The sequence below is a fragment of the Coregonus lavaretus genome, assembly GCF_964263955.1.
Source record: "Coregonus lavaretus genome assembly, chromosome: 4".
Lineage (NCBI taxonomy): Eukaryota > Metazoa > Chordata > Actinopteri > Salmoniformes > Salmonidae > Coregonus > Coregonus lavaretus.
In genome coordinates this window covers 42,702,777-42,724,531 of record NC_139991.1, presented here as the reverse complement: position 1 = coordinate 42,724,531, position 21,755 = coordinate 42,702,777, and the positions used below count along the sequence as shown (strand labels likewise).

General features: G+C 43.0%; 1 protein-coding gene across 1 annotated transcript in view; it reads left to right on the top strand.

Moving 5' to 3' along the window:
• The window catches only part of LOC311127704 (pikachurin-like), a gene marked incomplete at its 5' end in the record, with an annotated part of 37,351 nt that extends 18,324 nt beyond the window's left edge, over window positions 1-19,027 (top strand). The window contains 13 exons of the mRNA XM_084159574.1: window positions 15-159; window positions 305-494; window positions 2,980-3,105; window positions 3,214-3,457; window positions 3,663-3,774; window positions 3,935-4,063; window positions 15,990-16,170; window positions 16,292-16,315; window positions 17,812-17,887; window positions 18,005-18,148; window positions 18,272-18,355; window positions 18,542-18,645; window positions 18,814-19,027. Of these exons, the coding sequence (XP_084015700.1) occupies window positions 15-159; window positions 305-494; window positions 2,980-3,105; window positions 3,214-3,457; window positions 3,663-3,774; window positions 3,935-4,063; window positions 15,990-16,170; window positions 16,292-16,315; window positions 17,812-17,887; window positions 18,005-18,148; window positions 18,272-18,355; window positions 18,542-18,645; window positions 18,814-18,965 (1,711 nt within the window). The 3' untranslated portion in view covers window positions 18,966-19,027. The remainder of the gene's footprint in view (window positions 1-14; window positions 160-304; window positions 495-2,979; window positions 3,106-3,213; window positions 3,458-3,662; window positions 3,775-3,934; window positions 4,064-15,989; window positions 16,171-16,291; window positions 16,316-17,811; window positions 17,888-18,004; window positions 18,149-18,271; window positions 18,356-18,541; window positions 18,646-18,813) is intronic.
• Between the last annotated feature and the right edge of the window lie 2,728 nt (window positions 19,028-21,755).

The following is a 21,755-nucleotide window of genomic DNA, read 5'->3' as shown; positions in this document are numbered from 1 at the left end:
ATCTGTGTGTGCAGGTTTAACTGTGGCACAGGCAGTGCCCAGATAGTGAGTGGGATTCGGGTGGCACTGGGCCAGTGGCACAGTGTCGTTGTCGGCAGGGAGGGTGCGATTGGCTGGCTAAGACTGGACAATGACACACCTGTCACAGGACACTCACAGGTGAGGACAATTCATACTGTATATAGGATGTACATTACAAAAGAGCACACTGCTGCTACTGGTAAATACACAGAACACAGTGTAATAATCCTATGTGCTGCCCGGCCCTGTCTGGGTGTGTATCTCCTAATCTCTGATCCTACAGGGTGACTACAATAAGATCACATTCAGAACTCCTCTTTACGTGGGTGGCTCCCCTAATGCTTATTGGCTGGCCAGGACAGCAGGGACCAATCGGGGTTTCCAGGGGTGTATCCAGATGCTAAGCGTCAACAGCAGGGTGACGGACATGAGGCCTTGGCCAATGGGATGGGCTCTTAGTGGGGCGGATGTGGGTGAGTCACTGAACTGAAGCCACTGGATTCTAATACATTAATGTTTCCATCATAATCTCTTATCTCTCACCTCATTTACTCTCTCTGTTTGTTGGGGAGTTTATCCCTGCTTATTCATGTCATTGTGTGAAGGTCATAGCAAGTAACATGTCAATCAATGATTAACATACAGTGAGGGAAAAAAGTATTTGATCCCCTGCTGATTTTGTACGTTTGCCCACTGACAAAGAAATGATCAGTCTACAATTTTAATGGTAGGTTTATTTGAACAGTGAGAGACAGAATAACAACAAAAAAATCCATAAAAACGCATGTCAAAAATGTTATAAATTGATTTGCATTTTAATGAGGGAAATAAGTATTTGACCCCCCTTCTCAATCAGAAAGATTTCTGGCTCCCAGGTGTATTTTATACAGGTAACGAGCTGAGATTAGGAGCACACTCTTAAAGGGAGTGTATAAAAGACACCTGTCCACAGAAGCAATCAATCAATCAGATTCCAAACTCTCCACCATGGCCAAGACCAAAGAGCTCTCCAAGGATGTCAGGGACAAGATTGTAGACCTACACAAGGCTGGAATGGGCTACAAGACCATCACCAAGCAGCTTGGTGAGAAGGTGACAACAGTTGGTGCGATTATTCGCAAAAGGAAGAAACACAAAAGAACTGTCAATCTCCCTCGGCCTGGGGCTCCATGCAAGGTCTCACCTCGTGGAGTTGCAATGATCATGAGAACGGTGAGGAATCAGCCCAGAACTACATGGGAGAATCTTGTCAATGATCTCAAGGCAGCTGGGACCATAGTCACCAAGAAAACAGTTGGTAACACACTACGCTGTGAAGGACTAAAATCCTGCAGCGCCAGCAAGGTCCCCCTGCTCAAGAAAGCACATATACAGGGCCGTCTGAAGTTTGCCAATGAACATCTGAATGATTCAGAGGAGAACTGGGTGAAAGTGTTGTGGTCAGATGAGACCAAAATCGAGCTCTTTGGCATCAACTCAACTCGCAGTGTTTGGAGGAGGAGGAATGCTGCCTATGACCCCAAGAACACCATCCCCACCGTCAAACATGGAGGTGGAAACATTATGCTTTGGGGTTGTTTTTCTGCTAAGGGGACAGGACAACTTCACCGCATCAAAGGGACGATGGACGGGGCCATGTACCGTCAAATCTTGGGTGAGAACCTCCTTCCCTCAGCCAGGGCATTGAAAATTGGTCGTGGATGGGTATTCCAGCATGACAATGACCCAAAACACACGGCCAAGGCAACAAAGGAGTGGCTCAAGAAGAAGCACATTAAGGACCTGGAGTGGCCTAGCCAGTCTCCAGACCTTAATCCCATAGAAAATCTGTGGAGGGAGCTGAAGGTTCGAGTTGACAAATGTCATCCTCGAAACCTTAATGACTTGGAGAAGATCTGCAAAGAGGAGTGGGACAAAATCCCTCCTGAGATGTGTGCAAACCTGGTGGCCAACTACAAGAAACGTCTGACCTCTGTGATTGCCAACAAGGGTTTTGCCACCAAGTACTAAGTCATGTTTTGCAGAGGGGTCAAAGACTTATTTCCCTCATTAAAATGCAAATCAATTTATATCATTTTTGACATGCGTTTTTCTGGATTTTTGTTGTTGTTATTCTGTCTCTCACTGTTCAAATAAACCTACCATTAAAATTATAGCCTGATCATATCTTTGTCAGTGGGCAAACGTACAAAATCAGCAGGGGATCAAATACTTTTTTCCCTCACTGTACAAGTGTTTAATGACAGTAGGTTATAAACTTCTATTTGTTTTTAAGCCCCTTGCCATGTCTTATTTGCTGTTGGAACCAACAACTTCCTGGTCACTGGCCCATTTGCCTTCTTTCTTGTTGATGTTTGAATATCCTAAAAACATACTGTAATCTTGAGTCAGTTGCTCAGTATATATTGTGACACACAGCAGTCCTTGTTGTGTACAACATGTGCACATTAAGACTGTGTGCAGACAAAGCTTTGATGTGTGGGTCTGCGTCTGGTTAGATAGAATGGCCTAGGGTTGGTGAGATGTGTTTCTATGGCAGCCTCTGGAAGTCTTCCTCCTCATCACTCCTATTATTCAGAGAGACAGAAAGGAAGTCTGTGTTCTAGTTCAATAGGATTTGATGAATGCCAGCAGGGAGATGCCAATGTGGTCAGACACAATAGTCCCTAATGAGCTGTCCCTAAATTAGATTATATAAAAAAGTGATTTTTGTTGACACACTTTCTATCTTTTATTTTTCTCTCTGCCTTTTTTTTAGCTCTTTCTCTGTATCTCTCTCTCTATCTAGCTCTCTTTCTTTCAATATCTCTCTACCTCTTTTCTCTTTCTATCTTTCTCTCTCGCTCCCTCGCTCTCTTGCTCACTTTCACAAACATCTATTCTGTAAGTAGGACTGTTTAAATGACTGGTATACTGTGGTGTGAGACAGTGTGTTAGTGTATGTGGTTCACCCTGTAGGTGAATGCAGTGCCAGTGTCTGTGAAGGGGTCACTTGTGCCAATGGAGGAACTTGCTTTGCCAGCCATGCAGATTGGTACATATGTCTGTGCCCACTGGGTTATAGGGGTCCTCTATGCCAGGAGAGTGAGTAGCTACCACATCTTCTGATTTTCTATTTTATAACCTACTGTAATCTCACACACACACACACACACACACCTTACCTGTATCCCCTTCTATGTATTCCCCCAGGCTTCCAGCTGGTGGTGCCGTACTTTAATGCGTCTGTGCTGTCATACGCTAGCACCCCCTGGCCTCAGTCCTCCAGACACTACCTGTCCTGGATGGAGTTTGAGGTGACCTTCAGGCCGACAGCTCCTGATGGCACTCTGCTCTACAGCCAGGACTCAGCCAGCAGAGACTTCCTGTCAATCAGTCTGGTGGGAGGATACCTGGAGTTCAGCTTCGACTGTGGCTCTGGGACAGCCAAAATCAGGTTAGGAATAACAGTAGGGTTGCTTAGTCGTGGGGGAAGCATGCACATTTTTATACTTCAACATGTTGACGTTGTAGAGCAATCACATTCTGAGGAAAGGCCATCATCTATGTGCAGAACCAAGGCATTACATAAATGTAACCAAATAGGAGAAATGGTGTGTCTGGTCAGCACTGGAAAGGCTGATGTATCTGTTTATATGCAGGAGTGAAGAGCCGCTCACAATGAACGAGTGGCATGAGCTGCGTGTCTCCAGGACAGGCAGAGAGGGCATCCTGCAGGTGGATAACCAGATTCCCACACACAGCCTGTCAGAGGTACTGACCTTCATGGAGCCCACTGAAAACATACACTGAACATTTCAGTAAAGACTGATCATAATGTTTGAATAAACTGTAAATTAGAAATGTGAATTTGGTTGTCTTTGATTGTTGTTTTAAGTAAATGTAGTTTGGCTTCCTCTCTCCTGTTGCTCAGGGAGCATTCACTCAGATCAGGTGCAGCGGTCCTCTGTTCATCGGGGGCGTTCCAGAACGCATCAACCCCAGGACTAAGATCAATGCTGGTGCTGCCCTGCTCCACCACTTCACTGGTAGCATCCAAAAGGTACCACAGCTCAATGAGCCCCCAGTGTTTGGTTTGTAGATATGACACCACCCAGCAAACGGAATGTCCTGTGGACGTTCCCATTTTGTCCCTTAAGGGTTTCAGTGCGACGTTATCCCACTGACGTTCTAAGAACACTGCGTGATGGTCCCAAGGGAATGTTCTCTGGGGGACCTTTGTCTAGTTCCCTGTATGTTCCCAGGACGTCACTGAGGACCATGTCAGGACCTTTTTAGGATGTTCTCAGGACTTTCATTTTACTAGTCCTTAGGACATCACGTGATGGTCCCAAGTGAACGTTCTCTGGCGGACCTTTTTATAGTTCCCGGTTTGTTCCGGGGACGCTTTTAGGACATTCTTGGGACATTGTGTCATGGTCCCCTGATGGTCCCCTGAACATTCTTTGGACGTTGTGTCATGGTCCCTTGGAGGTTTTGTCAGGTTCCCGGTTTGTCCCGGGGACATCCTCGAGGGCGTTTTTAGGACGTTCTTGGGACGTTCATTCGTGGTCCCCTGGAGGTTTAGTCTATTTCTCAGTTTGTCCAGGGGACATTGTGTCAGGTGATGGTCCCAGGTGTCCCAAACCATTATAAATAAAGCAATGAAATGGTATAGGGGTTTTAAGGTAAATGGTACGCTGTTCAGCTAAAATAGTGTACAAATATTTAATCAATGACAATATGATTACATTTGACATGATCACTTAGTACTGACTTTCCAATGTGGTATTCGAACTCACAACTTCTGGATTTGGGGTATGTTGACCTTTCTGATGCACCACAGAAGTCCCCTCCCTACACATTCATTACCTATAATACATTTCTGCACTTAGGAAAAGAGTGCCATCTGCACTGCTATTTTACTTATCAATTAATCTGACTATTCTCTTATTGATTTAATTTCAGCAATTTGAGTTTCGGATTTTGGTATAGTTGGTGGTGACCTTCAAATGTTGGTGGGGCATATTATTCTGTTTTAATGTTACACCATGATAAATAAATAAATAAAAAATCAGTATATTTTGCAAAGTGTAGGAACAGTCCTACAGGTGAAATCTGTTATTGATACAGACATGGTGGCATAGCAAGAGGATTGGAACGCTGTGAACCAAGAGGTTGTGAGTTCAAATCCCAGGTGAGGACATATTAAATAGTAATTACTGTATGAAAAAAACATACGCAATGTAATAATGTATGTCAAAATGTGTGAACTATATACAGTGGGGGAAAAAAATATTTAGTCAGCCACCAATTGTGCAAGTTTTTTTCCCCACTGTAAGTTGAAAACACTGTATGTGAAAAGCACTGTGTGAGTCCCTAGCATTGCCAAAAGACAAAGAGCTGTGACTGGTTGGAAAGTAATGAAGAGAAATATATATTTTTAAAGGATACAGTTGAAGTCGGAAGTTTACATACACTTAGGTTGGAGTCATTAAAACTTGTTTTTCAACCACTCCACAAATGTCTTGTTAACAAACTATAGTTTTGGCAAGTCGTTATGATATCTACTTTGTGCATGACACAAGTAATTTTCCAACAATTGTTTACAGACAGATTATTTCACTTATAATTCACTGTATCACAATTCCAATGGGTCAGAAGTTTACATACACTAAATTGACTGTGCCTTTAAACAGCTTGGAAAATTCCAGAAAATGATGTCATGGCTTTAGAAGCTTCTGATAGGCTAATTGACATCATTGGAGGTGTACCTGTGGATGTATTTCAAGACCTACCTTCAAACTCAGTGCCTCTTTGCTTGACATCAAGAAATCAGCCAAGACCTCAGAAAAAAAGACCTCCACAAGTCTGGTTCATCCTTGGGAGCAATTTCCAAATGCCTGAAGGTACCACGTTCATCTGTACAAACAATAGTACGCAAGTATAAACATGGGACCACGCAGCCGTCATACCGCTCAGGAAGGAGACGCGTTCTGTCGCCTAGAGATGAAAGTACTTTGGTGCGAAAAGTGCAAATCAATCACAGAACAACAGCAAAGGACCTTGTGAAGATGCTGGAGGAAACAGGTACAAAAGTATCTATATCCACAGTAAAACGAGTCCTATATCGACATAACCTGAAAGGCCGCTCAGCAAGGAAGAAGCCACTGCTCCAAAACCGCCATTAAAAAGCCAGACTACGGTTTGCAACTGCAGATGGGGACAAAGATTGTACTTTTTGGAGAAATGTCCTCCGGTCTGATGAAACAAAAATAAAACTGTTTGGCCATAATGACCATCGTTATGTTTGGAGGAAAAAGGGGTAGGCTTGCAAGCTGAAGAACACCATCCCAACAGTGAAGCACGGGGGTGGCAGCATCATGCTGTGAGGGTGCTTTAATGCAGGAGGGACTGGCGCACTTCACAAAATAGATGGCATCATGAGGAAGGAAAATGATGTGGATATATTGAAGCAACATCTCAAGACATCAGTCAGGAAGTTAAAGCTTGGCCGCAAATGGGTCTTCCAAATGGACAATGATCCCAAGCATACTTCCAAAGTTGTGGCAAAATGGCTTAAGGACAACAAAGTCAAGGTATTGGAGTGGCCATCACAAAGCCCTGACCTTAATCATATAGAACATTTGAGGGAAGAAATGAAAAAGTGTGTGCGAGCAAGGAGGCCTTCAAATCTGACTCAGTTACAGCTCTGTCAGGAGGAAAGGGCCAAAATTCACCCAACTTATTGTGCGAAGCTTGTGGAAGGCTACCCGAAACGTTTGACCCAAGTTAAACAATTTAAAGGCAATGCTACCAAATACTAATTGAGTGTATGTAAACTTCTGACCCACTGGGAATGTGATGAAAGAAATAAAAGGTGAAAGAAATAATTCTCTCTACTATTATTCTGACATTTCACATTCTTAAAATAAAGTGGTGATCCTAACTGACCTAAGACAGGGAATTTGTACTAGGATTAAATGTCAGGAATTGTTAAAAACTGAGTTTTTGGCTAAGGTGTAGGTAAACTTCCGACTTCAACTGTATGTATATATATGTATATACAGCTGTGGAAAAAATTAAAAGACCACTGCAAATGTTTCTTAAATCAGCATCTCTACATGTATGACAGCCATTCCATTCCAGTGTCTATTGAATTCCAACACAGGCACACCTCATTCTACTGAATTAGGGACTGATTAGGTGATCACATGAACCAAATCTTATTTAACGAGGAAAAGTATAAAAACCACTGCTGTGGTGATCACTATCCGCTTGCAATAGGACCAGCTGGATGGCAAAAACAGTGCTAATAGTACCCCAAAAGTAATATGAATCAAAAAATAACTATTGACCATGCCAAAAGAGTTGAAAAGGAATGTTTTGAGTGAGGAAAAGAAGGGTTCAATTCTGGCTTTACTGGCAGAGTGATACAGTGAGTGTCAGGTTGCTTCCATCCTTAAAATTTCAAAGACGGGGGTTCATAAGAACAAGGTCAAGCAGCAGACATTGGGGACAACAAAGCTACAGACCGACAGAGGGTGAAAACGACTCTCTACTGACTGGGATGACCGCCAACTCATTCGAATGTCACTCAACAACCGTAGGATGACATCAAGTGACCTACAAAAATAATGGCAAACGGCAGCTGGTGTGAAGTGCACGGCGAGGATGGTTCGAAACAGGCTCCTAGGGGCAGGGCTAAAGTCGTGCAAAGCTAGAAAAAAGCCCTTCATCAATTAGAAGCAAAGAAGAGCCAGGCTGAGGTTTGCAAAAGACCATAAGGATTGGACCGTAGAGGACTAGAGTAAGGTCATCTTCTCTGATGAGTCCAATTTTCAGCTTTGCCCAACACCTGGTCTTCTAATGGTTAGACGGAGACCTGGAGAGGCCTACAAGCCACAGAGTCTCGCACTCATTGTGAAATTTGGTGGAGGATCAGTGATGATCTGGGGGTGCTTCAGCAAGGCTGGAATCGGGCAGATTTGTCTTTGTGAAGGATGCATAAATCAAGCCACGTACAAGGTTGTCCTGGAAGAAAACTTGCTTCCTTTTCTCTGACATTGTTCCCCAACTCTGAGGATTGGTTTTTCCAGCAGGACAATGCACCATGCCACACAGCCAGGTCAATGAAGGTGTGGATGGAGGACCACCAGATCAAGACCCTGTCATGGCCAGCCCAATCTCCAGACCTGAACCCCATTGAAAACTTCTGGAATGTGATCAAGAGGAAGATGGATGGTCACAAGCCATCAAACAAATGATTTTTTGCACCAGGAGTGGCATAAAGTAACCCAACATCAATGTGAAAGACTGGTGGAGAGCATGCCAAGACGCATGAAAGCTGTGATTGAAAATCAGGGTTATTCCACCAAATATTGATTTCTGAACTCTTCCTAAATTAAAACATTACTATTGTGTTGTTTAGAAATGAACATTAACTTATTTTCTTTGTATTATTCGAGGTCTGACAACACTGCATCTTTTTTGTTATTTTGACCAGTTGTCATTTTCTGCAAATAAATGCTCTAAATGACAATATATTTATTTGGAATTTGGGAGAAATGTTGTCAGTAGTTTATAGAATAAAACAAAAATGTTGTTATTTTTACCCAAACACATACATATAAATAGTAAAACCAGAGAAATAATAATTAATTTTGCAGTGGTGTCTTAATTTATTCCGCAGCTGTGTGTGTGTGTGTGTGTGTGTGTGTGTGTGTGTGTGTGTGTGTGTGTGTGTGTGTGTACGTACGTACACTGCTCAAAAAAATAAAGGGAACACTTAAACAACACAATGTAACTCCAAGTCAATCACACTTCTGTGAAATCAAACTGTTCACTTAGGAAGCAACACTGATTGACAATAAATGTCACATGCTGTTGTGCAAATGGAATAGACAACAGGTGGAAATTATAGGCAATTAGCAAGACACCCCCAATAAAGGACTGGTTTTGCAGGTGGTGACCACAGACCACTTCTCAGTTCCTATGCTTCCTGGCTGATGTTTTGGTCACTTTTGAATGCTGGCGGTGCTTTCACTCTAGTCGTAGCATGAGACGGAGTCTACAACCCACACAAGTGGCTCAGGTAGTGCAGCTCATCCAGGATGGCACATCAATGCGAGCTGTGGCAAGAAGGTTTGCTGTGTCTGTCAGCGTAGTGTCCAGAGCATGGAGGCGCTACCAGGAGACAGGCCAGTACATCAGGAGACGTGGAGGAGGCCGTAGGAGGGCAACAACCCAGCAGCAGGACTGCTACCTCCGCCTATGTGCAAGGAGGAGCAGCAGGAGCACTGCCAGAGCCCTGCAAAATGACCTCCAGCAGGCCACAAATGTGCATGTGTCTGCTCAAACGGTCAGAAACAGACTCCATGAGGGTGGTATGAGGGCCCGACGTCCACAGGTGGGGGTTGTGCTTACAGCCCAACACCGTGCAGGACATTTGGCATTTGCCAGAGAACACCAAGATTGGTAAATTCGCCACTGGTGCCCTGTGCTCTTCACAGATGGAAGCAGGTTCACACTGAGCACATGTGACAGAGTCTGGAGACGCCGTGGAGAACGTTCTGCTGCCTGCAACATCCTCCAGCATGACCGGTTTGGCGGTGGGTCAGTCATGGTGTGGGGTGGCATTTCTTTGGGGGGCCGCACAGCCCTCCATGTGCTCGCCAGAGGTATCCTGACTGCCATTAGGTACCGAGATGAGATCCTCAGGCCCCTTGTGAGACCATATACTGGTGCGGTTGGCCCTGGGTTCCTCCTAATGCAAGACAATGCTAGACCTCATGTGGCTGGAGTGTGTCAGCAGTTCCTGCAAGAGGAAGGCATTGATGCTATGGACTGGCCCGCCCGTTCCCCAGACCTGAATCCAATTGAGCACATCTGGGACATCATGTCTCGCTCCATCCACCAACGCCACGTTGCACCACAGACTGTCCAGGAGTTGGTGGATGCTTTAGTCCAGGTCTGGGAGGAGATCCCTCAGGAGACCATCCGCCACCTCATCAGGAGCATGCCCAGGTGTTGTAGGGAGGTCATACAGGCACGTGGAGGCCACACACACTACTGAGCCTCATTTTGACTTGTTTTAAGGACATTACATCAAAGTTGGATCAGCCTGTAGTGTGGTTTTCCACTTTAATTTTGAGGGTGACTCCAAATCCAGACCTCCATGGGTTGATAAATTTGATTTCCATTGATCATTTTTGTGTGATTTTGTTGTCAGCACATTCAACTATGTAAAGAAAAAAGTATTTAATAAGATTATTTCATTCATTCAGATCTAGGATGTGTTATTTTAGTGTTCCCTTAATTTTTTTGAGCAGTGTATATATATATATGTGTATATATATGTGTATATATACAGTGAGGGAAAAAAGTATTTGATCACCTGCTGATTTTGTACGTTTGCCCACTGACAAAGACATGATCATTCTATAATTTTAATGGTAGGTTTATTTGAACAGTGAGAGACAGAATAACAACAAAAATAATCCAGAAAAACGCATGTCAAAAATTTTATGAATTGATTTACATTTTAATGAGGGAAATAAGTATTTGACCCCTCTGCAAAACATGACTTAGTACTTGGTGGCAAGGTTTGCACACATCTCAGGAGGGATTTTGTCCCACTCCTCTTTGCAGATCTTCTCCTAGTCATTAAGGTTTCGAGGCTGACATTTGGCAACTCGAACCTTCAGCTCCCTCCACAGATTTTCTATGGGATTAAGGTCTGGAGACTGGCTAGGCCACTCCAGGACCTTAATGTGCTTCTTCTTGAGCGACTCCTTTGTTGCCTTGGCCGTGTGTTTTGGGTCATTGTCATGCTGGAATACCCATCCACGACCCATTTTCAATGCCCTGGCTGAGGGAAGGAGGTTCTCACCCAAGATTTGACGGTACATGGCCCCGTCCATCGTCCCTTTGATGCGGTGAAGTTGTCCTGTCCCCTTATCAGAAAAACACCCCCAAAGCATAATGTTTCCACCTCCGTGTTTGACGGTGGGGATGGTGTTCTTGGGGTCATAGGCAGCATTCCTCCTCCCCCAAACACGGCGAGTTGAGTTGATGCCAAAGAGCTCGATTTTGGTCTCATCTGACCACAACACTTTCACCCAGTTCTCCTCTGAATCATTCAGATGTTCATTGGCAAACTTCAGACGGCCCTGTATATGTGCTTTCTTGAGCAGGGGGACCTTGCGGGCGCTGCAGGATTTCAGTCCTTCACGGCGTAGTGTGTTACCAATTGTTTTCTTGGTGACTATGGTCCCAGCTGCCTTGAGATCATTGACAAGATCCTCCCGTGTAGTTCTGGGCTGATTCCTCACCATTCTCATGATCATTGCAACTCCACGAGGTGAGATCTTGCATGGAGCCCCAGGCCGAGGGAGATTGACAGTTCTTTTGTGTTTCTTCCATTTGCGAATAATCTCACCAACTGTTGTCACCTTCTCACCAAGCTGCTTGGCGATGGTCTTGTAGCCCATTCCAGCCTTGTGTAGGTCTACAATCTTGTCCCTGACATCCTTGGAGAGCTCTTTGGTCTTGGCCATGGTGGAGAGTTTGGAATCTGATTGATTGATTGCTTCTGTGGACAGGTGTCTTTTATACAGGTAACAAGCTGAGATTAGGAGCACTCCCTTTAAGAGTGTGCTCCTAATCTCAGCTCGTTACCTGTATAAAAGACACCTGGGAGCCAGAAATCTTTCTAATTGAGAGGGGGTCAAATACTTATTTCTCTCATTAAAATGCAAATCAATTTATAACATTTTTGACATGCTTTTTTCTGGATTTTTTTGTTGTCATTCTGTCTCTCACTGTTCAAATAAACCTAGCATTAAAATTATAGAATGATCATGTCTTTGTCAGTGGGCAAACGTACAAAATCAGCAGGGGATCAAATACTTTTTTCCCTCACTGTATATACAGTGGGGGGGGGGGGAAGTATTTAGTCAGCCACCAATTGTGCAAGTTCTCCCACTTAAAAAGATGAGAGAGGCCTGTAATTTTCATCATAGATACACGTCAACTATGACAGACAAAATGAGAATTTTTTTCTCCAGAAATCACATTGTAGGATTTTTTATGAATTTATTTGCAAATTATGGTGGAAAATAAGTATTTGGTCAATAACAAAAGTTTCTCAATACTTTGTTATATACCCTTTGTTGGCAATGACACAGGTCAAACGTTTTCTGTAAGTCTTCACAAGGTTTTCACACACTGTTGCTGGTATTTTGGCCCATTCCTCCATGCAGATCTCCTCTAGAGCAGTGATGTTTTTGGGCTGTCGCTGGGCAACACGGACTTTCAACTCCCTCCAAAGATTTGCTATGGGGTTGAGATCTGGAGACTGGCTAGGCCACTACAGGACCTTGAAATGCTTCTTACGAAGCCACTCCTTCGTTGCCCGGGCGGTGTGTTTGGGATCATTGTCATGCTGAAAGACCCAGCCACGTTTCATCTTCAATGCCCTTGCTGATGGAAGGAGGTTTTCACTCAAAATCTCACGATACATGGCCCCATTCATTCTTTCCTTTACACGGATCAGTCGTCCTGGTCCCTTTGCAGAAAAACAGCCCCAAAGCATGATGTTTCCACCCCCATGCTTCACAGTAGGTATGGTGTTCTTTGGATGCAACTCAGCATTCTTTGTCCTCCAAACACGACGAGTTGAGTTTTTACCAAAAAGTTATATTTTGGTTTCATATGACATTCTCCCAATCCTCTTCTGGATCATCCAAATGCACTCTAGCAAACTTCAGACGGGCCTGGACATGTACTGGCTTAAGCAGGGGGACACGTCTTGCACTGCAGGATTTAAGTCCCTGGCGGCGTAGTGTGTTACTGATGGTAGGCTTTGTTACTTTGGTCCCAGCTCTCTGCAGGTCATTCACTAGGTCCCCCCGTGTGGTTCTGGGATTTTTGCTCACCGTTCTTGTGATCATTTTGACCCCACGGGGTGAGATCTTGCATGGAGCCCCAGATCGAGGGAGATTATCAGTGGTCTTGTATGTCTTCCATTTCCTAATAATTGCTCCCACTGTTTATTTCTTCAAACCAAGCTGCTTACCTATTGCAGATTCAGTCTTCCCAGCCTGGTGCAGGTCTACAATTTTGTTTCTGGTGTCATTTGACAGCTCTTTGGTCTTGGCCATAGTTGAGTTTGGAGTGTGACTGTTTGAGGTTGTGGACAGGTGTATTTTATACTGATAACAAGTTCAAACAGGTGCCATTAATACAGGTAACGAGTGGAGGACAGAGGAGCCTCTTAAAGAAGAAGTTACAGGTCTGTGAGAGCCAGAAATCTTGCTTGTATGTAGGTGACCAAATACTTATTTTCCACCATAATTTGCAAATAAATTCATAAAAAATCCTACAATGTGATTTTCTGGAAAAAAAATTCCTCAATTTGTCTGTCATAGTTGACGTGTACCTATGATGAAAATTACAGGCCTCTCTCATCTTTTTAAGTGGGAGAACTTGCACAATTGGTGGCTGACTAAATCCTTTTCTCCCCACTGTATATATATATATATATATATATATACAGTGGAGAGAACAAGTATTTGATACACTGCCGATTTAGCAGGTTTTCCTACTTACAAAGCATGTAGAGGTCTGTAATTGTTATCATAGGTACACTTCAACTGTGAGAGATGGAATCTAAAACAAAAATCCAGAAAATCACATTGTATGATTTTTAAGTAATTAATGTGCATTTTATTGCATGACATAAGTATTTGATACATCAGAAAAGCAGAACTTAATATTTGGTACAGAAACCTTTGTTTGCAATTATAGAGATCATAAGTTTCCTGTAGGTCTTGACCAGGTTTGCACACACTGCAGCAGGGATTTTGGCCCACTCCTCCATACAGACCTTCTCCAGATCCTTCAGGTTTCGGGGCTGTCGCTGGGCAATACGGACTTTCAGCTCCCTCCAAAGATTTTCTATTGGGTTCAGGTCTGGAGACTGGCTAGGCCACTCCAGGACCTTGAGATGCTTCTTACGTAGCCACTCCTTAGTTGCCCTGGCTGTGTGTTTCGGGTCATTGTCATGCTGGAAGACCCAGCCACGACCCATCTTCAATGCTCTTACTGAGGGAAGGAGGTTGTTGGCCAAGATCTCGTGATACATGGCCCCATCCATCCTCCCCTCAATACGATGCAGTCGTCCTGTCCCCTTTGCAGAAAAGCATCCCCAAAGAATGATGTTTCCACCTCCATGCTTCACGGTTGGGATGGTGTTCTTGGGGTTGTACTCATCCTTCTTCTTCCTCCAAACACGGCGAGTGGAGTTTAGACCAAAAAGCGATATTTTTGTCTCATCAGACCACATGACCTTCTCCCATTCCTCCTCTGGATCATCGAGATGGTCATTTTCAAACTTCAGACGGGCCTGGACATGCGCTGGCTTGAGCAGGGGGACCTTGCGTGCGCTGCAGGATTTTAATCCATGACGGCTCAGTGTGTTACTAATGGTTTTCTTTGAGACTGTGGTCCCAGCTCTCTTCAGGTCATTGACCAGGTCCTGCCGTGTAGTTCTGGGCTGATCCCTCACCTTCCTCATGATCATTGATGCCCCACGAGGTGAGATCTTGCATGGAGCCCCAGACCGAGGGTGATTGACCGTCATCTTGAACTTCTTCCATTTTCTAATAATTGCGCCAACAGTTGTTGCCTTCTCACCAAGCTGCTTGCCTATTGTCCTGTAGCCCATCCCAGCCTTGTGCAGGTCTACAATTTTATCCCTGATGTCCTTACACAGCTCTCTGGTCTTGGCCATTGTGGAGATGTTTGATTGAGTGTGTGGACAGGTGTCTTTTATACAGGTAACGAGTTCAAACAGGTGCAGTTAATACAGGTAATGAGTGGAGAACAGGAGGGCTTCTTAAAGAAAAACTAACAGGTCTGTGAGAGCCGGAATTCTTACTGGTTGGTAGGTGATCAAATACTTATGTCATGCAATAAAATGCAAATGAATTACTTAAAGATCATACAATGTGATTTTCTGGATTTTTGTTTTAGATTCCGTCTCTCACAGTTGAAGTGTATCTATGATAAAAAATTACAGACCTCTACATGCTTTGTAGGTAGGAAAACCTGCAAAATCGGCAGTGTATCAAATACTTGTTCTCCCCACTGTATAATATATATATATATATATATATATATATATATATATATATATATATATATATGCGAGAAAAGAAAACATAGGGGGGATTGGAAGTGATGCAGACAATTACATTGATGGAAGTTACAATCTATCTGCAGTATTAAAGCTGATCTACCCCCTAAAAAAAAGAAGAAAAAAAAGAAACAGGAGAAAACATGAAACAATAAAATAAAATAGAAAAAATAAAAAGAGCTGTGACTGGATCATTGTTTCACCAATCAGGGCCTTGATGGGCTTGGCAACAGTAACAAGGGGTGATGTATAATTAAACTAGGTTGCATGCGCCCTGGGTCCCAAAATAATTTTGGGGTGGGAGAACGTTTCTTTGGACCGTCAGGTGAAGTCCACAGGACAAACCGGGAACTAGACAAAAACCTCCATGGGATCATGACAACGTCCCAAGAACGTTAAAGAGGCCTTTCAGGGGACCATGACACAACATCCCAAGAAAGTCCTAAAAACGTCCCCAGGACAGACCAGGAACTAGACAAAACCTCCAGTGGACCATGACACAACTTCCTGACGACTTAAGCGACCATTTCATGACGTCCCGGGGACGTCCTAACGACTCATGATTGTTTGCAGGGCATGTCACCAATAGGAAATGTCAAAGTTTCTAATCTAATCTCATTGCTGTCATATACACTTAGTGACCTTTACTGAAGCTATGTGGTTCCATAACAGTATTGTACATAATGATTGCTGGGGATACGTTACATACTTATGCCCTAACTATTTGTCTCCACCCTTCTGTATGCTTATTGACTGTTCCATATTCCTCTGCCCTTCCCATCTCTATCAGATCACTCTTAATGAGCGCAGCATCCATCTGCCCCAGGACTTCTCTGAAGGGGTAAACATAGAAAACTCCCTGCACCCCTGTGTAGACGCCCCCTGTGCCAACAGTGGCACATGCCTCCCAAAACAGGCCTTGTATGAGTGTGACTGCCCCCTGGGATACACTGGCAAGCACTGCCTGCAAGGTCAGACCTCTCACTGCTATATTATATAATGCATGGGAATGCTGTATGCACTCATCTCTAGTCTACCCACCTCTCACCCGCTATCCTCTCTCTCTTCTCTGACCATGGTATTGCTGAGCAGAATGTGGGACTTACTGCATGAACTGTAAGTCTCACTGTGTGTGTCATGTTGCTCAGGTGCATAATTCTACAATGACATATTATAACAATAAGCTGTATGAATAGATAACAGCTTGTGATTGAATCTGTCCATGTGAAAAGTTGTAGTGCCATCTAGTGGAAATTGTGGGTAAGTACAGCTTCCCCTTTACAGTGCCTTCAGAAAGTATTCACACCCCTTGACTTTTTCCACATTTTGTTGTGTTAAATGTTTTATTGATTAAATTGAGATTTTGTGTCACTGGCCTCCACACAATGCCCCATAATGTTAAAGTGGAATTATGTGTTTTTATAAATTAATTAAAAATGAAAAGCTGAAATGTCTTGAGTCAGTACATATTCAACACCTTCGTTATGGCAAGCCTAAATAAGTTCAGGAGTATAAATTTGCTTAACAAGTCACATAATAAGTTGCATGGACTCTGTGTGCAATAATAGTGTTTAACATGATTTTTGAATGACTACCTCATCTCTACCCCACACATACAAATATTTGTAAGGTCCCTCAGTCGAGCAGTGAATTTCAAACACAGATACAACCACAAAGACTAGGGAGGTTTTCCAATGCCTCGCAAAGAAGGGCACCTATTGGTAGATGGGTAAAAAAAAAAAGCAACAAAAAACATTGAATATCCCTTTGAGCATGGTGAAGTTATTTATTACACTTTATATGGTTTATCAATACACCCAATCGCTACAAAGATACAGGCGTCCTTCCTAACTCTGTTGCTGGAGAGGAAGGAAACCGCTCAGGGATTTCAACATGAAGGCAATGGTGACTTTAAAACAGTTACAGAGTTTAATGGCTGTCATTGGACAAAACTGAGGATGGATCAACAACATTGCAGTTACTTCACAATACTAACTAAAATGTGGCAAAGAAAGGAACTCTATGTCCTGAATACAAAGTGTTATGTTTGGGACAAATCCAACAACACATCACTGAGTACCACTCTTCATATTTTCAAGCGTGGTGTTGGATGCATCATGTTATTGGTATGCTTGTCAAGACGACATTGAATGTTCCTGTGTGGCCTAATTACAGTTTTGACTTAAATCAGCTTGAAGATCTATGGAACGACTTGAAAATGGCTGTCTAACAATGATCAACAACCAATTTGACAGAGCCTGAATAATTTTTTTAAGAATAATGTGCAAATATTGTACAATCCAGGTGTGCAAAGCTCTTTGAGACTTACCCAGAAAGCCTCCCAGCTGTAATTGCTACCAAAGGTGATTCTAACATGTATTGACTCAGGGGTGTGAATACTTATGTAAATTACATATATCTGTATTTCATTTTCAATACATCTGCAAAAATTTCTAAAAACATGTTTTCACTTGGTCATTATGGGTTATTGTGTGTAGATGGGTTAGAAAAAACATATATTTAATCATTTTTTAATTAAGGCTGTAACACAGCAAAATGTGGAATAAGTCAAGCGGTATGAATACATTCTGAAGACACTGTATATCCTTTAGTAACAGAGGCCACTGAGATTCCCCAGTTTATTGGACGAAGCTACCTCGCTTACAACAACAAGGACATTTTAAAGAGGTATGCCCCTTCGATTTTGCAGATGATTTGCATATTTCATTATGTATTAACTAACCATATCAGTAGATAAAAATAAGTATTATCTCTTCTCTCTTTACTCTACTATCTCTGTATCAGGGTGTCAGGCTGCAGGACTCATGTGTTGCTGCGCTTTAGGAGCTCAGCTCAGGATGGCTTGTTGCTATGGCGAGGCCACACTCCTGTGAGCGCCAACAGTGACTTTGTTTCTCTGGGCTTGAAGGACGGGGCTCTCATCTTCAGGTACAAGTAGCCCCGTAAACAATGGAGGCTATATGCCAGGGGTCAGAGAGAGAGTGTGTGGTTGTGTGTGTGTATGAGAGAGAGAGATCATGCTTCTCTCTTACGTTGACCCTTTCTATTCAGCTATAACCTTGGAAGTGGTGTTGTCATAGTAATGATCAATGGAACCTTTAGCGATGGACAATGGCATCGGGTCAAGGCAGTCAGGTGAGCTCTTTCACTATTCAGTCCTTTCTTTGCCTCAGAAATATTGATGTGTTGATAAACAATTATGTTACCTGCTTTTACACAGCAATTTACAGAGGAAACTGTAAAGATACTATATGTTAATTGTTCTGTATGGTGGAGTCTGCTCCCTGGTGGAGTGTTGTAATGAGGTTGTGTCTCTATCAGAGATGGCCAGTATGGGAGCCTGACAGTGGACCACTATGAGACCAGTACAGGGAGATCACCAGGCAACATGAGACAGCTCAATACCAACGGCATGGTGTACCTGGGTCAGTAGTGCTGTTGATGGAGATAGTAGGTGTAATGGTGGTGGTGGGAAGGATATGGTGGTAATATTGATGATGATGATGATGATGATGATGATGATGATAATGATAATGTTGATGATAGTAATATTAAGGATGATGATGATGATGATAATGCCATGGTTCCTGCAGGTGGAATGAAAGAAGTTGGCTTGTATACCCATGGCCAGTACCTGTGGGGCCTGGTAGGCTGTATCTCTCAGCTCACCCTCTCTACTGACTACCACCTGTCTCTGGTGGAGGATGCAGCCGCTGGCAAGAACATCAACACATGCAGGCCCTGAAAGCTGCTGACCTCGTTTCCCTGGGCACTCATTTACAGGGGGGACTCATTTACAGGGGGGACTCATTTACAGGGGGGACCATGAGCAGACTATAATGTTTATAATTATGTTCATATTTACTGTATGTCTTGGGATGAACCCAAACAATCAAAATTGATGGTTAAACTTGCAAATATTGTATTATTTATTGTTTTTTTACTGTAAAGAATTTCCATTTATTTGAAAAGGTATGATTTTATGGAAATCCCGTCTCATGGATAGAAGAGGCATGGAACTCAGCCTTCTAGAATCTCTCTGTGCCTGAAACTGAGGTGGGGTGTGGGGTTTTGTACTGTCAGATACTGCTATCCAGCTGTTTTGTGTATTTACTCCCATAATACATGCATTGTATTTACTTTATGTTCATACATTTTCTTAACTTTTCTTATTTCTTATTGTTGTTGCATTGTCGAGAAGGAACCTGCAATTAAGCATGTACCCTGTACATATGACTAATAAAACATTACACTTTTATTGTAACCATATATCTGCCAAAGGAAATGTATAGGATGTATATGTATTGCAATATTCAGAACATTTTCTGGATGTGAAAATATATACAAATGCCATAACATGTCCTGACATGCCTTTTTACAAACATAAACATTGAAATAGCATGTTATATTTGATCGTCTTTCATTGAGAATGTGGTAAAATTGTCTTGACAGGTGTAACACTAAAGTTACCTTTCTTGGGTCGTGTCATAACAGAGCAAGTTTTAAAACAGAAATATTATTTTCCCAAACAACTGTTCTTTGCAGACTGGAGCAGCGTGAATGAATGATCCGTTTTGTCACCTTTGCTCTTTGTGGTTGCTCCTTGCCACCTACTGGGTCAGAAATAGTCAGCCAGACTCCTCCATACAAACACATACAGTCCTTGTTGTATTGTCTGCTGTAGGGAAACAATAGTTCAATAGAAAGCGATGATGAAAGGACATATAAACCATTCCTAGAAACTTTCATGCACATCTTCCACTCAAAAAGATGGCAGTCTGAAGTTGATGAAAAATATAATGTTATTTTCAGTAGGAGAAGGAGTAATTGTTCTCTGTTTTATTTTCTGAGAATCTTAAGGCCATTTCAACCTCCCTGTGAGTGCTCAATTTCCATCTAGCAAGTCTTGCAACGTGTTGTGTACCTTTTTATATAGAACAACAGATTCACAGCGGAAACATTGCTTGTTAGGACGACACCCCTGTGCTGCTCAATGACGCACTCACTGTACAAAGTAGTGTTGCCAGGTTAACAATACCTCAAACCAAACACTTGAAAATTATAGAATGCATTGATCGCTGACAAAATTATCGAAGGCAAAAGCATGTACTCAGCTGTAAAAACATCCTCCTCAGCCTCTCATTGTAACTGGAGAAGTATAAATAGCTGAGATCTGACGTTTCAGTTTTAGTCACGATGACGTCCCAGGTCCACTGTTAACAAGGTGTGTATGACGAGATCCTTGTCATTGACTGTCCTTAAGCAGACTGCCACAGTTAATTAAGGTGTTCTGTATTTCAGCTGGATAAGCTAAGAATATGATGTTATCTGGGCATCAAACCCTGATGGGTTCCTGTCTGAAGAGTTCTACTCAGCAGTAATGATGGGTCTGCTCTAAATCACTTTGCGCTCTCCCATCACTGAGCCCAGATTGAGGGAGACAGTCTGTCTCTGCTGGGGACTCGGGGGGCCTTCAGGAGCCTCCAGGGGTCCGTGAGCAGAGAGGTGGCCCCATCTTACCCCACTACTCCCATCTCACCTCACATTCCAGTTACCTGGGGATACAAATGTTAAACACATCAGATTTAGGTGAGACATAAAGACAGAGAGGCATACAGAGAGATAAAGACTGACAGCCTAGGCAAAAATGCTGAGATGTTCTCTGACTAACTACGATTATGCTGACAATCAGGAGCTACCAGGACAGTATGATGTGAGTTGTGCGTTTGAAGGAGGGTGATTGAATTCCCAGCCAGTGTGGGTTTGATAGATCTCATCCCTGAGAGGTGTTTCTAGAGGCCTGAGATCCTGTGGACACCAGGGAACAAAACAGTAAAGCATTGTGGCTGCTGTCCACTTCTCATTGTCTTACCTCAAGTTGCCTGTACTGTTGCTTTTCTTGAGAACCACTGAAAGAAAAGGAACTGTCAACACTTTCTAGAGACTGTTTATTTTTTATTTTTTGTAGGGGGTAGATCAGCTTTAATATTGCAGATAGATTGTGGGTTCTATCAATGTAATTGTCTGCATCATTTCCAATCCTCCATAAATATACAGTGCATTCGGAAAGTATTCAGACCTTGACTTTTTCCACATTTTGTTATGTTACAGCCTTATTCTAAAATGGATTAAATGTTTTTTTCCACTCATCAATCTACACACTACCTCATAATGACAAAGCAAAAACAGGTTCTTAGAAATTTTTGCAAATGTATTAAACATAAAAAAACGGATATTTACATAAGTTTTCAGACCCTTTACTCAGAACTTTGTTGAAGCACCTTTGGCAGCGATTAAAGCCTTGAGTCTTCTTGGGGATGACGCTACAAGCTTGGCACACCTGTATTTGGGGAGTTTCTCCCATTCTTCTCTGCAGATCCTCTCAAGCTCTGCGCAACTCCTGAGTGGCGCAGTGGTCTAAGGCACTGCGGCGCAGTGCTAACTGTGCCACTAGAGATCCTGGTTCGAATCCAGGCTCTGTCGCAGCCGGCCGCGACCGGGAGACTCATGGGCGGCGCACAATTGGCCCAGCGTC